The sequence below is a fragment of the Anomaloglossus baeobatrachus genome, chromosome 11, assembly GCF_048569485.1.
Source record: "Anomaloglossus baeobatrachus isolate aAnoBae1 chromosome 11, aAnoBae1.hap1, whole genome shotgun sequence".
Taxonomy (NCBI): domain Eukaryota; kingdom Metazoa; phylum Chordata; class Amphibia; order Anura; family Aromobatidae; genus Anomaloglossus; species Anomaloglossus baeobatrachus.
In genome coordinates, this window is record NC_134363.1 from 105,928,384 (window position 1) to 105,947,650 (window position 19,267).

At 46.1% G+C, this 19,267-nt stretch overlaps 1 protein-coding gene across 1 annotated transcript in view; it reads right to left on the reverse strand.

Moving 5' to 3' along the window:
• Positions 1-3,041: 3,041 nt before the first annotated feature.
• DRC12 (dynein regulatory complex subunit 12 homolog) overlaps positions 3,042-19,267 on the reverse strand; it is a 42,281-nt gene continuing 26,055 nt past the window's right edge. The window contains exons 4-8 of the mRNA XM_075328052.1: positions 14,369-14,488; positions 13,081-13,173; positions 12,098-12,228; positions 9,316-9,456; positions 3,042-3,538 (exon numbers count right to left, since the gene is read on the reverse strand). Coding sequence (XP_075184167.1) covers positions 9,328-9,456; positions 12,098-12,228; positions 13,081-13,173; positions 14,369-14,488 — 473 coding nt within the window. The 3' untranslated portion in view covers positions 3,042-3,538; positions 9,316-9,327. The remainder of the gene's footprint in view (positions 3,539-9,315; positions 9,457-12,097; positions 12,229-13,080; positions 13,174-14,368; positions 14,489-19,267) is intronic.

A 19,267-nucleotide genomic window follows, 5' to 3' on the forward strand; every position in this document is an offset into this window, starting at 1 on the left:
CGACCACCGCTGAGCCCGCCCATTCCTTCCTGAGATCCTCGGGGAAGGGATAGTGTAAATCAATCGACTTACCATTGTTGAACGTCTTGTCCGGTTGCTGTCTGTGCTTACGTAAGATCTCGGCGAACTCCGGATGATCGCAGAAATACCTGTGAACACGCTTAAGTCGTTTGAAAGATACCTGTGAGCTCTGGGTGGTGGCAGAGTCAGGCTGTAGCTTCAGCGTCGTATTCACCGCGTCGACCAGGCTGTCCACCATACGCCTGACGTCGGCTGCCTGACCCGAATCCATAAGGGAGGCTGCATCCGACTCTTCCCCTGAATAAACACACGGTCTCGGAGACGAGTGGCACTCGGGCCTTGGAGGGGAGAGGGACCTCTGGGAGGAATTGGAAGACGAGACCGTGCGGGTCCGCTTCCGCGCTCCAGTAGTCGGTTCTGGGTCAGACCGACTGTCATCCTGCAACGGCTGGACCTGCGGGGCCTGGCTGAGCGTACGGAGCAACTGCAAAGCCTGCGCGATGGTCAGAGACGCCCTCGACAGGGAATCAACCGACTGGGAGAGAGAAGTCAGCCACTCCGGGGGAGGGAGCGCATTGGAGCTCGGTGCATCCTGTACTGCTGCAGTAGCGAGTGGGATGGGGGTGCCGGCGGCGTCTGGGGAAATCTGCGTGGGCTGTGGGTCAGGGACGCAAGCTGCGCAGAGGGGGGTAGCCTGGCCTTGGGAGAATTTTTCGTTGCAGGACGAGCACGCAAAATGCATTATGAAAAGGGACCTGTTTGGATCGGGAAGACTTAGAGTTAGGCATGGCTGCTCAGGAGGCTCCTACTAGAGACACTAGGGAGGAGACAGGCGATTAAGGAGAAAAAAAAGTGTAAGAAAAGTAGCTGGTCCTAATCGGAAACAGCACTCACCCAGGCCTGTGTCCTCCCCGGGTCAGCCACCGTAAAAATAGATGCTGCTGCTCAGTGGCCTGCCTGTGCTGAGGTGGGCCGTTTGCAAGAAAAACGCGGGCTTTTGCCTCTTTTTTTTTTTTTTTTTACTGAGGGGGCGTGCTAGGGATGAGCTCTGCTGTTGCTGGGCAGAAAAGGCAGGGTGCGGGCCAGGAAGACACACACGCGCAAACGGGGGGGCGGAGCGCTCCGGCCTAAGGTAGGCCCAAAGCCGGGGACTAAATTTGTGAGCGGCGGCCGCCGGGAGCGCAGCGCTGCGCGCGGAGCAGAGCTTACCTGCGTCCCTGCGCGGTGTCCAGATCCCTGGGTCCCGTCCTGGCTACTGAGGCCCCCGATGAGTGCAGGCTGCTGCTGGCAAGTGCCAGGGAAGGCTGCTGGGGGGCTGTGGGGGAGACTGCAGAGCGCTCCTGCGCTGCAGTGTCAGATCCTCTGCCTGGGCCCAGTGAAACAGGGGAGAACGCTGGGGGAGGCCTGGTGCTGTGAGCGCTCCTGCGCTTGCGATGCTTCCTCGACGTCTCCACCTGAAACACCCCTTGGGACGGTACCATAGGGGTCGACGGGGAGTGAGCCCATAAACCATAAATGTGTGGGACCCCAATCAGCCCCTGGGGTGGTACCATGGGGCCGGAGGGGGATAAGGGCTGGTGTCTCGAGCCTCAAGGAACCCTGGGGACGATACCCTGTAGGGAAAGAGCAGGCGAGGATACTCTCTGATGCAGGTTCTTTAACCCTGCAGAAGAGATAAAAAATGTAAAAAAGGATGAGAAGGCTGAGCGGCGCCGTATAGGATGAAAAACGGAAAAAAAGGAATAGCCTAGGCTGAGGTTGGCCCACAGAGATATGGGCCCACATCAGCCTCCTACGACACTAAGCAAAAAACTGGCATAGTCCCGCCTCCGGCTCAGGGTGTACACTGCCAGGGAGGAGCTAACTCTTTTTATGTTCGCTTAGTGTCAGCCTCCTAGTCACAGCAGCATACACCCATGGTCCTGTGTCCCCCAATGAAAGCGATAGAGAAAAATCATTTTTTATCGGCGCTGTCATTTACTGTAATGTGATCATCGGTATATGATATATACCGGTGATCATGTGACGCCCCTGGACTATCAGGTCATCACAGGGTATTGTACAATCTGCCCTCCTGTGCAATATCCACATCCTTCTTGGTTATGGGTCCCATACTACATGGTGTTGCCTACAACAGCTAATCAAAATCCCAGGTACACTCTGCACCACTCCCACCAGACACACCAGTGAGTGGAATAGGGTCGCCCACTTGGGGGGGGTTGATTAAGGGGAGGTCAGGAGTGTCAGAAGAGTCAGTCAAGAGAAGTGTGTTGGGAGTGAAGGAAAGAGGAAGTCAGGAGCAGGGCTCCTAAGTAGGGGCTGGGGGGCGCTACAGGCTTTTTTTGGCATGATGTCTGAAAGCGTCGGAACAGAATAAGTACCCTGTTTTTCCGACGTCTTGAGACGTTAGGCCGTCGTTATGGGGTTAAAATAACAGCGTGGGCTGCCCTCTGTTTTGGATCACCAGCCAAGGTAGCGCTGTCAGCCGTGGTCTTGCAGGCTGTTGCGGTCTCCTTCATATTATCTGGCTACAAAAAAAATAGGAGGAACCCCAGGTCGTTTTTTAAAATTATTTATTTATTTTTTGGCTAAGTATAAGACTAAACACTTTTTATTGCCACATGAAAGTTACTAAAGGGTGCCTGCTTACAATATGCAGGGGAGTGGGGCGTTATATATGTTTTTCTCATCTATCTATAATAATATTTATATAGCGCCATTAATTCCACAGCTCTTTACATACATTAGCAACACTGTCCTCATTGGGGCTCACAATCATATTTCCTTATCAGATAGTTGGAGGAAACTCACACAAACACGGGGAGAACATACAAACTCCTTGCAGATATTGTCCTTGGTGGGAATTGAACCCAGGATCCCCTTGGTGCAAGGTGGTAGTGCTAACCACTATTTTTTTTTCTTTTTTTCTTTCTTTCTCTCTTTATTTCTCTCTTTCTTTCTCCTCCTTCCGTTTTTTTCCACAAAAAAAATGGAAGGCACATGGATGCGAATGTAACAGGGATGTATCCGTGGAAAAACAGGACTGTTTTTTGCGGACGGCAAAAACGGGACAGTTGTGTGAATGTACCCTAAATCCTCTTGTGGAACTAATAAATATTGTAAACAAAAAATATGGAAATGAAAAATCACAAAATCAAAACATATTTTATTATATAAACAAACAAATTTAAACACAATAGGTATTGCATTGTCCATAACGACATAAATTATGCAACTATCAGAATTTTTTTCCAATGTGGTAAAACTGCATAAAAATATTATGCTGATTACTATTACACAGTGAATAATTATTCATGGGAAAACCTATTAATAACAAAGAAATAACTTCTAGTATCTGTTACCAAATATATGAGGAGATACTGTATATGAATATTGGTGACACAGTGATAGAAATTCTTAGTAAGCCCGTGCCACATAGTCCTCAGTGATCAACAGTCGTCCTTCCCGTATCCGTCATCAAGGCTTTTTATATTGTTTGTGGATGTTGGCGTGAGACCTAAGTGATAATGAAATCTACAATTTATTCAGGTTATCACACGGATAAAGTATTAAAATAAAAGCAAGCATGTAAAAATGGAAGCACAAACACTCATTAGCAGTGCGTAACAATTTATATAGGAATTTATTTTATCCACAAAGCTGCTTCTCTGCCCAGCCATCACTAAGGGTACTTTACACGCTGCGACATCGCTACCGATATATCGTCGGGCTCACGTCGTTAGTGTCGCCCATTTGCCGCCGTTAGCGACATCGCAGCATGTGACACCAATGAGCGACAATCGAGCGCAAAAACGTGAAAAATCGTTGCTCGTTGACACGTTGTTCATTTCCTATCGTTGCTGCTGCAGGAACGATGTTGTTTGTCATTCCTGCGGCGTCACATATCGCTACGTGTGACACCACAGGAGCGACGAACCTCTCCTTACCTGCGTCCATCGACAATGAGGAAGGAAGGAGGTGGGTGGCATGTTCCGGCCGCTCATCTCCGCCCCTCCTCTGCTATTGGACAGCTGCCGTGTGACGTTGCTGTGACGCCGCACAAACCACCTCCTTAGAAAGGAGGCGGATCACCGGCCAGAGCGACGTCACAGGGAAGGTAAGTCCGTGTGACGGGTGTTAGCAATGTTGTGCAATTGTTGTGCGCCACGGGCAGCGATTTCCCCGTGTCGTACAACCGATGGGGGCGAGTACGCTCGCTAGCGATATCGGTACCGATATCGCAGCGTGTAAAGTACCTTTTAGACCTCATTCAGCCGTCAGTTTTTAACATATGAGTTATATCCTAAAATATCACAGCTAGATCTCGTACCTATTATAGTCTATGAAGCTGTTCAAATGTCTGTGTATGGACAGTATGGTCTGCACAAAATCACGGAGACCTGTCCAATGTTGATCTGAGTCTCGGATCAAACTTGCCAATATAAATCTATAGGCCGCTTTACACGCAACGACATCGCTAACGAGATATTGTTGGGGTCACGGAATTTGTGACGCACATCCGGCCTCGTTAGCGACGTCGTTTTTGTGCGACACCTCCGAGTGACCGCTAACGACCAAAAATACTCACCTAATCGTTGATTGTTGACACGTCGTTCATTTTCAAAATATCGTTGCTGGTGCTGGACGCAGGTTGTTCGTCGTTCCTGAGGCAGCACACATCGCTATGTGTGACACCACGGGAAAACAACAGCGTTCCTGCGTCCTCCGGCAACGAGGTGGGCGTGTCGTTAATGTGACTGGTCTCCGCCCCTCCTCTTCTATTGGCGGGCCGCTGTGTGACATTGCTGTGACGGCGCACGAATCTCCCCCTTAAAAAAGAGGTTGTTCGCCACCAACAGCGACGTCGCTAGGAAGGTAAGTATGTGTGATGCATCCTAGCGATATTGTTCGCCACGGGCAACGATTTGCCCGTGATGCACAAACAACGGGGGTGGGTGCGATCACTAGCGACATTGCTAGCGATGTCGCAGCGTGCAAAGCACCCTTATGGGTCAGTGAAAACAATGGACAGCACTCACATGCCATTTGTGGGCTGTTTGTTTGTAACAGACTATTTGATATGTGAAGCTAGAGAAATCTCCATTAGTTGTGATTTTTTTTTCACCCAAAAAAGGGTATGTGCACACAATGTCTTTTAAAGTCAGACGAACCCCCTGACATTTGCAAGCAAAAGACCCTTCAGGAAACTGTTCCTTTTTATCTTGAAGTGTCTTGTGTCATTTTTTCGTCCATTTCCAGAGTGTTTGTGTGACACATGGAGGGCAAAGTCATCAGGACCACGGATCATGGATCGGATTCTCTAGCATGTGTCACAGGCGTTGGTGGCTGTGCCCGTTTACTGGTGCTCTGGTGACAGTGAAAAGCACATGGCTGTGGGCGTGCATGGGTTTACCCACGCATTACTGTTTTCCCTGTCAGCTTGGTGGTCAGTAGCATGCCCCTTGATGTTGGTGCAGGAAAACAAGAGAGTCAGGAGAGATGGATGTGCCGCCAGCAGCCGAGCTGCTCAGATCCGGATCCGCAGTGGCTCGAGGGTCTAACGGACCCGGGGGTCGTGCAGCCACTCAAATGAAGGGGGGTATTTACAAGGGAGGTTATAGAGTTTGTGACGCCACCCGTGGTATGTGATAATTAGGTGTACCACTGCTGCAGTTGGGAGTACCCGGGGATGATGGAATGGGGCAGCCAGGTGTTGTGACCCTTCACAGGTAGGGGGAATACCCTGGGGCTCGGTGATGGTAGTAGAGTGCCGTTGGATGCAATGGGGTCACTTGCGTACTCACTCAGTCCATTAAGCTGACACCGACAACTGGATAAACCAAAGTTCTGGATACCGCTGCCGCTGAGGGGAGCTTAGTTCGGGTCCCATCCCCAATGGTGCTGCCTGGTGATCCGTGAGCTGCCTCCTGGCACTAAGTTTACTTCTCTGTTGGTCCTGGTAGTATAAAACCTGCCGGGTCCCGCTCCCTCTATGGCTAAGTGTGGGAGCTTGCTCTCAGGGTTCACGCTTGGGATTTTCTGGACCGTTTTCACTGGAAAGTCCTATCCCCCTCGTTGCGCTAGTACCCCGATTTTGAAGCTGGTGGGAACGGATCTTGACGGCTCCGTTCTCCTCGGGTAAATTGTCAGGTTGCCTGAAGCTACTCCCCGACCTAGGGTCCACGTACCCTGTCGTGCCTTGGTCCCAGCCCGGTGATGGTGCAAGGCCGCCGGCTGTCCTCCTCAACAGATCCGTGCCCCTTGGCACGATCCCCTGCAACCGGGGGTCCAGCTCCTCTAGGCCCAAACCACCGTCTGCCACCTAGATAACTTCCTAGGAGTCCTGCTCCTGACCTCCTCTCTCTTTCACTTCCAGACTCTACTCTCCCACTTCTGACACTCCTGACCTCCCCTCCCCAACCCCCCAGGTGGGCGACTCTATTCCACTCAAGCCGTCCAATGGTGTGTTTGGTGGGTGTGGTGCAGAGTGTACCTAGGGTTTGATTAGCTGATGTAGGCAACACCATATATTTAGGGACCCTAAACCAAGAAGGAGGTGGATACTGCACGGGAGGGCAGATTGTGCAATACAGTGTGACGACCTGATAGTCCAGGTGCGTCACACGGACATTTACTTGTTCAGCAGTCAAAAGATACACGGCCATAGTTGGTATAACATAATCAGATGATACGGTTCCACAGACAGGCAGATAGCAAACAGATGCAAGGAAAACAGTCACATATGAGGTGTGATATTCATCAAGTACAAACAGAGCCTATCCTGTTGTCCAAGCTGACACAATAGAGTTGGTTTCCTTTATCCCAGTGGGGTGTTGTTCCCCAGCAAACCCCAAAGTTCCTGCTCCCTATGACTTTCATTTATAGTAATAATAAGGAATAACGTTTGGAACACCATTCTAAGTCTGAACTGGGTGCAAAAACCTAAAAAACATCACTATGGGGAGATAAGGTATGCACACCAGTGACTATGTAAGGGGAATACATGAAATAGCAGAAACTGCTGTGTGAATACTGACTTGAAAAATCCAATAGCTATATGTAAGAGTGAAAATGTGAAAAATGGAATCTGCATTACTGCCATGAACATATGAATCAAGAGAAATTTAGCTACTGAATTGATCAATGCAATAGAGCCCCAACACTACGCCAAAGTATTTCTCTACGTTGGGGTCCCTAGCTTGTGTGTGTCCTCTCATGCAGTTAAAAAACTTACCGTGTATGGGAAGCTGAGACCCAGGCTATTTATGTGTATGATATGGATTGGCAATAGGTGTGGTTGGGGAGGGTTCACAAACGCAAAACTACTAACAATAAGGAATAACATTTGGAACACCATTCTAAGTCTGAACTGGGTGCAAAAACCTAAAAAAACATCACTATGGGGAGATAAGGTATGCACACCAGTGACTATGTAAGGGGAATACATGAAATAGCAGAAACTGCTGTGTGACTGACTTGAAAAATCCAATAGCTATTGTGTACCCATCTTCTTTATGGGGGACCCACCTCCAGGCCCGTATTCCTCCTGCATCCACAGATTTAAGTTTTGAGTAAGCCAAGTCGCTGTGCAGACCAGGGCATTAAATCTGCTTAAAGGTGTGCAAGGTCTAAGAGGTTCTACTTCTAGTTTCAAGTCAGATTGTTCCTAAACAGCTTGTGGTAGCGGGGAGTAAATTTCCCCTACATGTTCCTGGTGTGTGTGTACTGGCTGAGCTCCAACTATACTCTGACTAAGTTATCGGACTTAAGGGGGCTTTACACGCTGCAACATCGCTAATGTGGAGTCGTTGGGGTCACGGAATTTGTGACGCACATCCGGCCGCATTAGCGATGTTGCTGCATGTGACACCGATGAGCGATTTTGCATCGTTGCAAAAACATGCAAAATCGCTCATCGGTGACATGGGGGTCCATTCTCGATTATCGTTACTGCAGCAGTAACGATGTAGTTCATCGCTCCTGCGGCAGCACACATCGCTATGTGTGACGCCGCAGGAACGAGGAACCTCTCCTTACCTGCCTCCCGGCCACAATGCGGAAGGAAGGAGGTGGGCGGGATGTTACATTCCGCTCAGCTCCGCCCCTCCGCTTCTATTGGGCGGGCTCAGTGACGTCGCTGTGACGCCGCACGGACCGCCCCCTTAGAAAGGAGGAGGTTCGCCGGTCACAGCGACGTCGCCGGGCAGGTAAGTATGTGTGACGGGTCTGCGCGATGTTGTGCGGCACGGGCAGCGATTTGACCGTGTCGCACAACAGATGGGGGCGGGTACCCACGCTAGCGATATCGGGACCGATATCGCAGCGTGTAAAGTAGCCTTAAGAACATCTGAGGTCGAAACATGTTATTGTGACTCCGAAGTCCCATTGTTATGGTTTTAACTTGTTCACAATAAATGGAGTTTTAATTTTTTCTATATTACCTGGATTTTTGCCTTTTTATGGAATTTGTTAGGACACTGGAGTATTACATTTTCCTGATGGTTTTGGCCCCTGGCATTTTGTTTAGGGGGTTTACTCATACTTTTTGTGACATCTTATTGTTGTTTTCCATTCATATTTACCATTCCATTGAATGATGAAAAAAACAGCAGCATTTTTTGGGGGGGCAAAGTTGATGGTTAAACACTCCAAAAGATATCTGTGCATGTTCTTGGTGTCTTTTGAGCTTTCCCATTGACTATTATTGTAAAGTAAAGTTATAAGAAAAAAGGTTGTGGTACTGTATTAGCCAGTTGAAAAATGATTGATTGCTCTCAGCGAGAGAAACAAAAATATATATTCTTGTAGTTGTGATACCTTTTAATGGCTAACTAAAATAAAATAAAATGGTATTACAAAGCAAGCTTTCGAGACTCCTTAGGTCTCTTCATCAGGCCTTCATACCAGGCCTGATGAAGAGACCTAAGGAGTCTCGAAAGCTTGCTTTGTAACGCCATTTTATTTTATTTTAGTTAGCCATTAAAAGGTATCACAACTACAAGAGTATATATTCATTTAAAGTAAAGAGCATGTTCCAAGGGCAAAATGCCAAAAGAATGAATGGACATGTTAAACATGTACACGGGAAGTTGTTTTTACATAGCAATACATACGTTAATTCATTTGAGTGATTTCTGATGGGTTATTCAGGCCAGTTTCATGGCTCAATCTGTGCAAATACCCAAGTAGCGATGGAACTCTGGCCAAACTCTGATGGAGAAAACTGACACAGTGACCAAACTCAGATTGTTTTTTGCGACGAGAAAACTCACATCTGAATGAGGCCTTACTTACTGCATTTTTAGCTCAGATGTCCAAAGGGTTTAGTCCACAATCTTGAAGCATATGTTTGTATTGCTGATGAATGGTTATGGATTCTTTTTCCCATTGTTGTCCTGTTACAGTGAGTTTAGCCAGTATCCGATCCAGAGAAGACTAAAAAGGAGATACAACAGAAGCTTTTCTAAACATCAGTATTAAACCTGTTTAACAACTATTTGTTTCACAAAATCCCACATAACCATGATCTCATAGGACATAGATATAAAAGGTTATAGTAAGTGATCAAAATGTTGTATCAACCTCAAAATAGTATCAATAGAAATAACAAGTGGCTCTGTAGAAAACAAATATCAAAGAACAAATGCAGAATTCCCGGGAGGTTTTCACAATTTGCACTACTTGGAATTTTTATTTGCCATTTTCCTGTATATTATATAGTAATATAAATAGTGTCATTCAAAAATACAACTTGTCCCTCAAAAAACTAAGCCTTTGAACAGCCATGTGAATGCAAGTATAAAAACGTTATGGCTCTTTGAAGAAAGAAATAAAACAAAAGCATAAGGCTTTAGGCGGGATTAGTAAATCTTGACCAATGTGATATCTTTTACCATCATATAAAAATGATAAAATAACCACAATGATAATTATATTTTATTCACAACTTAAGTATCTTTATAAAAGCTCTTTAAATCATTTTTTTTGTGTTAAATGTATTTTTTTCTATGTCTGATTTTTCTATTTTACGTATCACTATGCACCATTAATTGTAATGTCTCACTGGCCACTTGGTCCAATATTAGACTCCTACTTCCTGTTCATCACATTGTGCGGGATAGCAGTGGAGCTGGAACATCAACTATCGCCATTGGTAGAGCCGATGTTATCTGCTGTGTATAATAGAATTATCAGTCATTGTAATCCTGCCTGTAATGATAATGATACTGCTGAAAACTCAAGTGTGAGTCTAATATAAGACATAGAGGCCAGTGTGAAAATTGCAGGATTCCTGATACACAAAGTAAAAAAAAATATTATCAAGATATATAAATACTTTTAATACAAAAACTAACTTAAAAATATTATAGCTGCCATTCATCAGTGTGCACAAGCCGGTGTCTTTACTTGCAATATGGATATTTCAAGTTGAAATAAATAAAGAAGAATTTGTATTTATCCTCTGGCATCCAGCTGGATTTTCCTTACTGCTTTGTTCCGTCCCCCTTCATAGCAATTAGCGTGGGGGACTCATGGGTTTGCAACACCTGACACTTCACTCCCCTCCAGTTTCTTTATTAGTTGTTGCATAATATTTTTAAACAACTTCCTCCCTTTCTTTTATCTCAGGTTTAGTTTTGGTATGGATTGTTGCCCCCCCCCCATTCTGGTAATGGTACTTACCTTCTAGTATATTCTTATAGGTAGTCAGCTGACGGGGCAGAATCTTAGGGGTACTTTGCACACTACGACATCGCAGCTGCGATGTCGGTGGGGTCAAATCGAAAGTGACGCACATCCGGCGTCGTTGTCGACATCGGAGTATGTGAATCGTTTTTACTACAATTAACGAGCGCAAAAGTGTCGAAATTGTATGATCGTTGTAGTGTCGGGCATTTCCATAATGTCGCTGCAGTGACAGGTACGATGTTGTTCCTCGTTCCTGCGGCAGCACACATCGCTGTGTATGAAGCCGCAGGAGCGAGGAACATCTCCTTACCTGCGTCCCGGCTACAATGAGGAAGGAAGGAGGTGGGCGGGATGTTTACGTCACGCTCATCTCCGCCCCTCTGCTTCTATTGGCCACCTGCCGTGTGACGTCGCTGTGACGCCACACGACCCGCCCCCTTAGGAAGGAGGCGGTTTGCCGGCCAGAGCGACGTCACAGGGCAGGTAAGTGCATGTGAAGCTGCCATAGCTATAATGTTCGCTACGGCAGCTATCACAAGATATCGCATGTGCGACGGGGGCGTGGACTATCGCGCTCGGCATCGCTACAATCGGCTTGCGATGTCGTAGTGTGCAAAGTACCCCTTACAACAGATCCCGGATTGGCGGGAAGCCGAAAGTGGATATAAACCCTGCTCCACAGACATCAGTGTCAGTGGCAGCCGGTGAAGCAGATGGAAGCAGCTCCACGTCCACCCACTCTTATTTTGTTCATGTTGTGGTTTTATTAATTGGGTGGTCACTCGGCCAAGGCTGGGGGTACAGCATTTTATTCTAAGTTTTTGGCAATTTTAATTATTTATTCCGGATATAAATGTATTAATTTTAATTATTTCATGATTATTTTGCAATCCATTAGTAAACACCGCACCTTTATTCACCAAAACATATGGTCTTGTAGTCTTTGGTAGGCCTTTGGAATAGTTGTTTGGTTGCGATGTCTTCTAGCACCTGCAATCTCATGGGGTCTTACAGGATAGATAATTTCCCCCCATTTATAACAACTGTTGTTGCCCACAGTCACCAAACACAGTGTAGCTTTCATTTCTTCTACATCAAAATGCAAAATAGGAATTGCACCGTGATTTGTGGTGACTATAGAGAACAAGCTCCGCTCTTAGGGATGCTTTACACGCAACGACATCGCTAACGAGATGTCGTTGGGGTCACGGAATTCGTGACGGACATCCGGCCTCGTTAGTGACGTTGTTGCGTGTAAAGCAGCCTTTAGGCAGTAAAGAACCAATATAATGTTCCATGTGTCCGGAAAAAAGATGTGTATCCTCTAAAATTCTTGCAGCACACGAAAAACATTTTCAATAACATTTCTGACTATGAAGTAGCTTACATGAAGGATTTGCTCATATTCTGTCTCCATGTTCTCTACTTGTTTCTTCAATTCTTCAATTTCTGTCTCTTTCTCTATAGCAGTACGCAGGGATTCCTCGCTAAGCAGCTGATAGGCTTCATGGGAATCGTCTGTGTTTCCAGAAAGAAAACCAATGAAAACCTTCAAAGCTCAAAATATCATGTGACATGAATAATACGCACAGCAGCCCTGGATCTTCTACTTTAATGGTCTGGGCTATGGTTGTATGGGGTATTATGTAATGGGAATAATATACACATCAGCCCTGGATCTGCTACTTTAATGATCTGGGCTATTGTTATATGGGGTATTATGTGATGAGAGTAATATCCACAGCAGCCCTGGATCTGCTGCTTTATTGGTCTGGTCTATGGTTGTATGGGGTATTATGTGGTGGGAAAAATTACACAGCAGCCCTGGATCTGCTACTTTAATGGTCTGGGCTATGGTTACATGGGGTATTATGTAGTGGGAGTAATATGCAGAGCAGCCCTGGACCACCTATTTTATTGGTTTGGGCTATGGTTGTATGGGGTATTATGTAGTGGGAGTAATATGCAGAGCAATCCTGGATCTGCTACTTTAATGGTCTGGGCTATGGTTTTATGAGGTATTATGTGGTGGGAGTAATAGACACAGCAGCCCTGGATTTGCTACTTTAAAGGATCGGCTATGGTTTTATGGGGTATTATGTATTTAATAGTATGGGTTGTGGTTGCATTTTTTCTGCTATTCAGTTGCTCCTTGATTCATCAAACACCAAACCTGGATATCTAATTATAGTATTAATGATCAAAATAATACAAACTGGCTCAGTATATATTTCTACGTATAGAGTTTAATCTGACAGTTACTGATCATCTGATAAAAGCAGCAGCAAAAATTCAAATCACAATAGTAATTGTGGGTACGATATATACATAGTCACACCTGTAAGTGGAAATATTGTTGTGTGCACTCACTCAACTGCAGCTTTAATTCCGCTACCTCTTCCTCCAAGTTCTGTATACGCGCTGAGCTCTGCTGCTCCAAATCCCAATGCCGCCGGGTCATTTCTATGGTGCAATAATCACTGAAAATCTCTCTGAATATTAGATATGAATTTTCCAACACATAACAAGTACTTGCACGGTCTGGGTCCTTATACCATGGCAGATGGAGTAGCTACAGCTTCCCTCCATGAGGAAGAGCCCTGGATCTCTAGTGTCTCCTATAGGAGTTCGCAGTACAGCACACGATGCTGCAGCCACTGGTTTTCTCAGATGTAGTCCTGTTTGTGTCTCCATACACAAATGATGGGACATTTAGATACAGTACAGGCTCATAGCCGTCTATGACTTCTTATTTTCACTGAACTAAACGTTCTTTCTATTTCAGAGGTGTAAGGCAATGCTTTTATTATACAGAAAAATCACAAAAGAGTGTCCTTCTGACATAAATGTGGGCTAAGTACGCAGAGATTTTCTATATCTTTATGTGTAGTGTCAGCCCCTGGCTTGTTTTTACACGCATGGGTATAACTGTGTATTTCTGACCGATCACATGTGCCAGTATATACTGTGGGGAAAGAACACACTGAAAGGCGACCATACATTCCACATCTAGTCGCCCGCGCTGGTAGTAGATATTTACGTCCCGTCGCATCTTCTCCTGTCATCTTCTGCTCCTGCTGCCTCCATGATGGCTGCCGCAGTGGCATGTGGAGCATAAGGATACTGTATGTCTAAACCATCCCCACTCTGCATCTCCACTGCTGTGGAATAAGAAAGGCTAGAGTTGCATGGTTTATTCTTACTATTGTACTCCCAATGGCACTGTGGTGGCCATCTTGGAATGAGAAGGCAAGAAATGGCAATATGAACAGAAGCGGAAGCAAATCGGTAAATGGAGGGAACCAGGTGGGGTTACTATACATGAAGAGTGAATAATCATCTTTTGGTCTCACGGTGGAGGGTCGCATGAGGAGATGAACTGCCGACAACAATAGTTTAATTCAATCTGCTGAGTATTTTGCTCTTTCTTTAGCAGCATGTTTACATGGGTCGATGATCGGTATTGAGCACTCTTAGGAATGCTTGTTTTCAGGCCATCAGACCTTGTATATGAGCCTATCGACTACAGGAGATCTCATGTAAAACCAGCTTCTTTGCTTGTGACAAGTAATGAATAGCTGATAGATAGGTGTTAATGAAAGATGTTGTGCAGCTAGTTTCAGATAAAAGACAAGGATTTTTTTTCACCAGCCCTTACCATTATATATAGCTTGTTTTTCATCTCTTTCATCTTGTATATCTTCATGCAATTCTTGCAGTTTCCCATGCAGCTCATATTTGCGCTGTTGTGCTTGTCTTGTCACTTGCCTCTGTAACGCTAAAGATTTAGACCATAAACACACATGGCTGCAATGGTAGACTGAACGTTAACAAGCAGTCAAGAAATACAACTAAATGGTTACATTATACCATAACCTGATGTAAGTAGTTAGCAATGACTTTGGATGAGGCCCTGTGCCTTCTATTGAAGGTTGCTCTCATTGCTTTGGCAGGATTCTTCTTTAAGGGGTTTGGATATCATGCAGACTAGTTGTTAGCCTAATACATTTGATTCACTATTTACAGACAAAAGCAGCATCTCTTCACTCATTCATTCAACGAAACTACCCAGCATATTATTAGGTACATTTGTCAATGAGGGTAATGGAATATTTGCATGTGGCAGAATCCCATCAAGTTTATCTGCAAGGAGTTTGTATGTCTTCCCTGTGTTGTGTGGGTTTCTTCTAGGTTCTCCAGTTTCCTTCCACACGCCAAAGACATAGTGATAGAGAATGTAGATTGTGAGCCCCAATGGGTACAGCGTAGATGATGTCTGGAAAACGCTGTGGAATTAATGACGCTGTATAAGTGAGAATAAATAAATGTTAATGGTGGGCTCTTGGTTCCCGAATGTGACAATGGTCTTATTGCACAACCCACTCCATTAATTAGTGTGTGAGCTTTGTAAACTTTAGAGCACCCTTGCTGAACTTCCATATAAGTGAACTGATGGAACAATGGATATTTTCATAATTTTACTTTGTTGCATTCAGAAAAAATCCAGAAGTTTTCTTGCCTTTCCATGAGTTGGAAGTATACAGAGGTAGTCTACACCTCTATTTCATGCAAAGATGTACAAAAAAAATAGACCATAGAGCATAGAACAGTAAAGCGGGCTTTACACGCTATGATATCGCTAGCAATTGTGTGCGCGATATCGTGTGTTCGCTGCCGTAGCAAACATTATCGCTACGGCAGCGTCACACGCACTTACCTGGTCGTCGTCGTCGCTGTGACTGCCGAACAATCCCTCCCTCAAGGGGGAGGGACGTTCAGCATCACAGCGACGTCATCGCGACGTCACTAAGCGGCCGGCCAATCAAAGCGGAGGGGCGGAGATGAGCGGGACGTAACATCCCGCTCACCTCCTTCCTTCCGCATTGCGGCCGGCAGCAGGTAGGGAGACGTTCCTCGCTACTGCGGTGTCACACACAGCAATGTGTGCTGCCGCAGGAGCAACGAACAACATTGATAATCAACCATTACCTTTTTTTTGGTTTTGGGATGACCTCTCCATGGTGACCGATTTTCACCATTTTTGAGGTCGCTTAAGGTCGCTGGTAAGTGTCACACGCTGCGATATCGTTAATGACGACGGATGTGCGTCACTAACAACGTGACCCCGACGATAAAACATTAATGATATCGTAGCGTGTAAAGCCCCCTTAAGGGTATGGACCCACGTAGCAGACTGCATGTTTTGGCAACAAAAACGCAACACAAAAAAGTGTGTTTTTATCGCATTTGCACATTTTTTCCATGCGTTTCTCATGTGTTTTTTAGTCATGGCGATCGTGGGAGTTCCTGCGCTTTACACCCGCGATCGCCGCTGGGTCTCCGGCTGATGTTGCAGCCAGGACCTGGTTCTCCCTGCCTGGAGTGGTGCCTGCGCTGTTCCCTGTAATATAACCCCCTGAATGTTGTGATCAATGCAATTGCAGTATTCTGTCTCTTCCTGCTAGCTGTGAACCCCAAGCGGTTTAATTATCAGTCCCTGACATAACTGTATGCTTGTTCTCACACTACGGTATAGGCATCCACAGATAGTTTTAAACTCAGCCAGAAACAATGACTTGTAGGAAGACCAGGAGAAACGCTGTAGTTTTCTTCTAGAATCTTGTATTAAGTACAAAGTAAAGGCAGGTAAAAAGGAATAATCTTTACAGGGTGCACACATGTGTCTTCAGCAATGGTTCCTCTAGACTAAACTTAGGAAGAAGGGAGGAGCATCCTATACAGAAGCCAGCTAAGGGAGGAACATAGGGACAATCTTCATACAATCTAAGGCGGGCTTTGCACGTTGCGACATCGCAAGCCGATGCTGCGATGTCGCACGCGATAGTCCCCGCCCCTGTCGCAGGTACGATATCTTGTGATAGCTGGCGTAGCGATAATTATCGCTACGCCAGCTTCACATGCACTCACCTGCCCTGCGACCATCGCTCTGGCTGGCGACCCACCTCATTCCTAAGGGGGCGATTCGTGCGGCGTCACAGTGACGTCACACGGCAGGCGGCCAATGGCGGCGGAGGGGCGGAGATGAGCAGGATGTAAACATCCCGCCCACCTCCTTCCTTCCGCATAGCCGGTGGAGGCAGGTAAGGAGATGTTCCTCGCTCCTGCGGCTTCACACACAGCGATGTGTGCTGCCGCAGGAATGAGGAACTACATCGTACCTGTCGCGGCACCGGCATTATGGAAATGTCGGAGCCTGCACCGATGATACGATAACGACGCTTGTGCGCTCGTTCATTTTATCATCTAGGATTTACACACTACGACATCGCAAGTGACGCCGGATGTGCGTCACTTTCGATTTGACCCCACCGACATCGCACCTGCGATGTCGTAGTGTGCAAAGCCGCCCTTAATCTACCTAGTAACAAGGAATTTCCTGATAAGAGGCAAAATATGCAATGCAAGAAATACTGTATATACAACAGGTTGTTCCCATTCATGGGACACAACACTCCCCATCTGAAATCATCTGATTTCACAGGTCCTTGTACGACGTAAGGAGTCGATCCTGTCCCTCGATGTCACGAAACCTGTAACGAGAAAAGAGAGAAACACAAAAAAATGCAACTGTAATGCAATGAATTCAAGTCCATGCTTGGTCGATGACACATAATCTTTGCGTAAAAAATGTAAAGGTAGAAAAAAATGTAAAATGAATTCAAGCTCAACAAACCCATCTTCAGATTGGGAAAACTGCAAACATGCCAATTCTTCCTCCAAACCAATAATCCAACGGTAAAGTTTTAGTCCAAAGGAAAAGTTCAAGGTTCAATTGAACATATACAGTTGTGTCTCAGTATAGCAGGGGTAAAAGAAGGTGCGCTCCCCGCCGTGGCAGTGTCCAATGACAAAGTTAGGTCATGTAACGTCTTCCTTCGGTAAAAGTAGCACGAGTTCGGTGACTGGACGAAAGAAGATTCGGGTTGAACCGCCCTTCGTCATCTGCACTTCTACCTTCCGAGTCTTTCCATCATGACTGAATACAGCCTTGGTGATGAGTCTCATTGGCCACTCGTTGCGATGAGCCTCCCTGTCTTTCAGCAAGACAACGTCTCCTACTTGCAGGTTAGGAGATGACTTCTGCCATTTGTGACGGCTTTGAAGCAGATGCAAATACTCGGTCTTCCACTGATGCCAGAACACGTTGGACAGATGTTGTACTTTCTTCCATTGATGTCTGAAAATGTCCTTTTGATTGACGTCCCCGGGAGGGACTGAAACTGCTCCAATTTTCTGTGTGAGGAGTGATACAGGAACCAGAGGTCTGGCATTTATTACAGCGGATACCTCTGCAAGGAAGGTCACCAGCACTTCGTGGGTGAGAGGAAATTTGTGATTTAGTAGCAGTCGGACCGGAATTTTTTGGCAGGCCCGCAGATGGAGAAGGACCTTCTTAGGGCATTGATGAAGCAGGAAGAGTCCATGGATTCAATTACTTCAATGTGAACTGCATGGATGCTGAGACAGGTTAATAGGACAGCCCATCGCTTACTACTTGCAGGTCCTCCATGAGTTCTTCTTGTGATGACTGACCACGGACAGAAGATGTCTACACCGACATACGAGAATGGCTGATCTGTACTTAAACGGTCTGTCAGAAGATTTGCCATATGCTGGTGTTGATGTCTTCCTCTTAACCTTTGGCACTTGACGCATCTATGAAGCACTGAAGAGACACCTTTTCATCCCAACGATCCATAAACCAGCGGACCTGATCCTGCCTTCGGTAAGCTGTTTACCTTGATGCTGCACTCGTTCATGATAGTGTTGGACTAACAAGGTAGCAACGTAGTGTCGACTGGGAATTATAATAGGGTTCTGCTCCTTGTTATGCAGATCAGATTTTCCAATCTGGCCGCCCACTCGTTGCAACTTGTGCAGATCGAGCACTGGATTCAGGTTGAAGAGTGAACTGGTTTTGGAAAGGTTAACACCCTTTGTGATGCTGTCAATCTCGTGGCGATATACTTCTTGCTGTACACACTTGAGTATGACTTGTTCGGCACGTTCTTTGTCAATGACAGCAGGATGATTCACGCACATGTGCCAGCCGTGGCACGTTGAAGACTTGTAGAAACAGTGAGCGATGTGACTAAGACGAGCTACAGCTGTTACCGCAGATGACCAACTTGAGAAGCGCTCGAAGCGATGCGGTCTCAACTTCTGTTTTGATGTCAATAAAGTGTAGTGAGCAGAGACGATTGGTCTAATTTCCTTAACAAAACAAGAATGCCGCGGAGACACCATCACATGTTTCTCAACGCTGGCAGGAAACTAGCCAGGTCTTTCACCGGGAAGGAACAACCACGGGTAGGGCAGTCTCCAGTCAAGGAAACCGCCTATACCAAAACATGGTATCCATCCACAGACAACTGTTTCGGGGTATTTGCCCCCTCATGAGTGTGGAGTAGGAAACTGGCTAGTGGGAGCAATGCCTAGTAGAAGACTACACCCTTTGTGATGCTGTCAGTCTTGTGGCGATATACTTCTTGCTGTACCTACTTGAGTATGACTTGTTCAGCACATTCTTTATCGA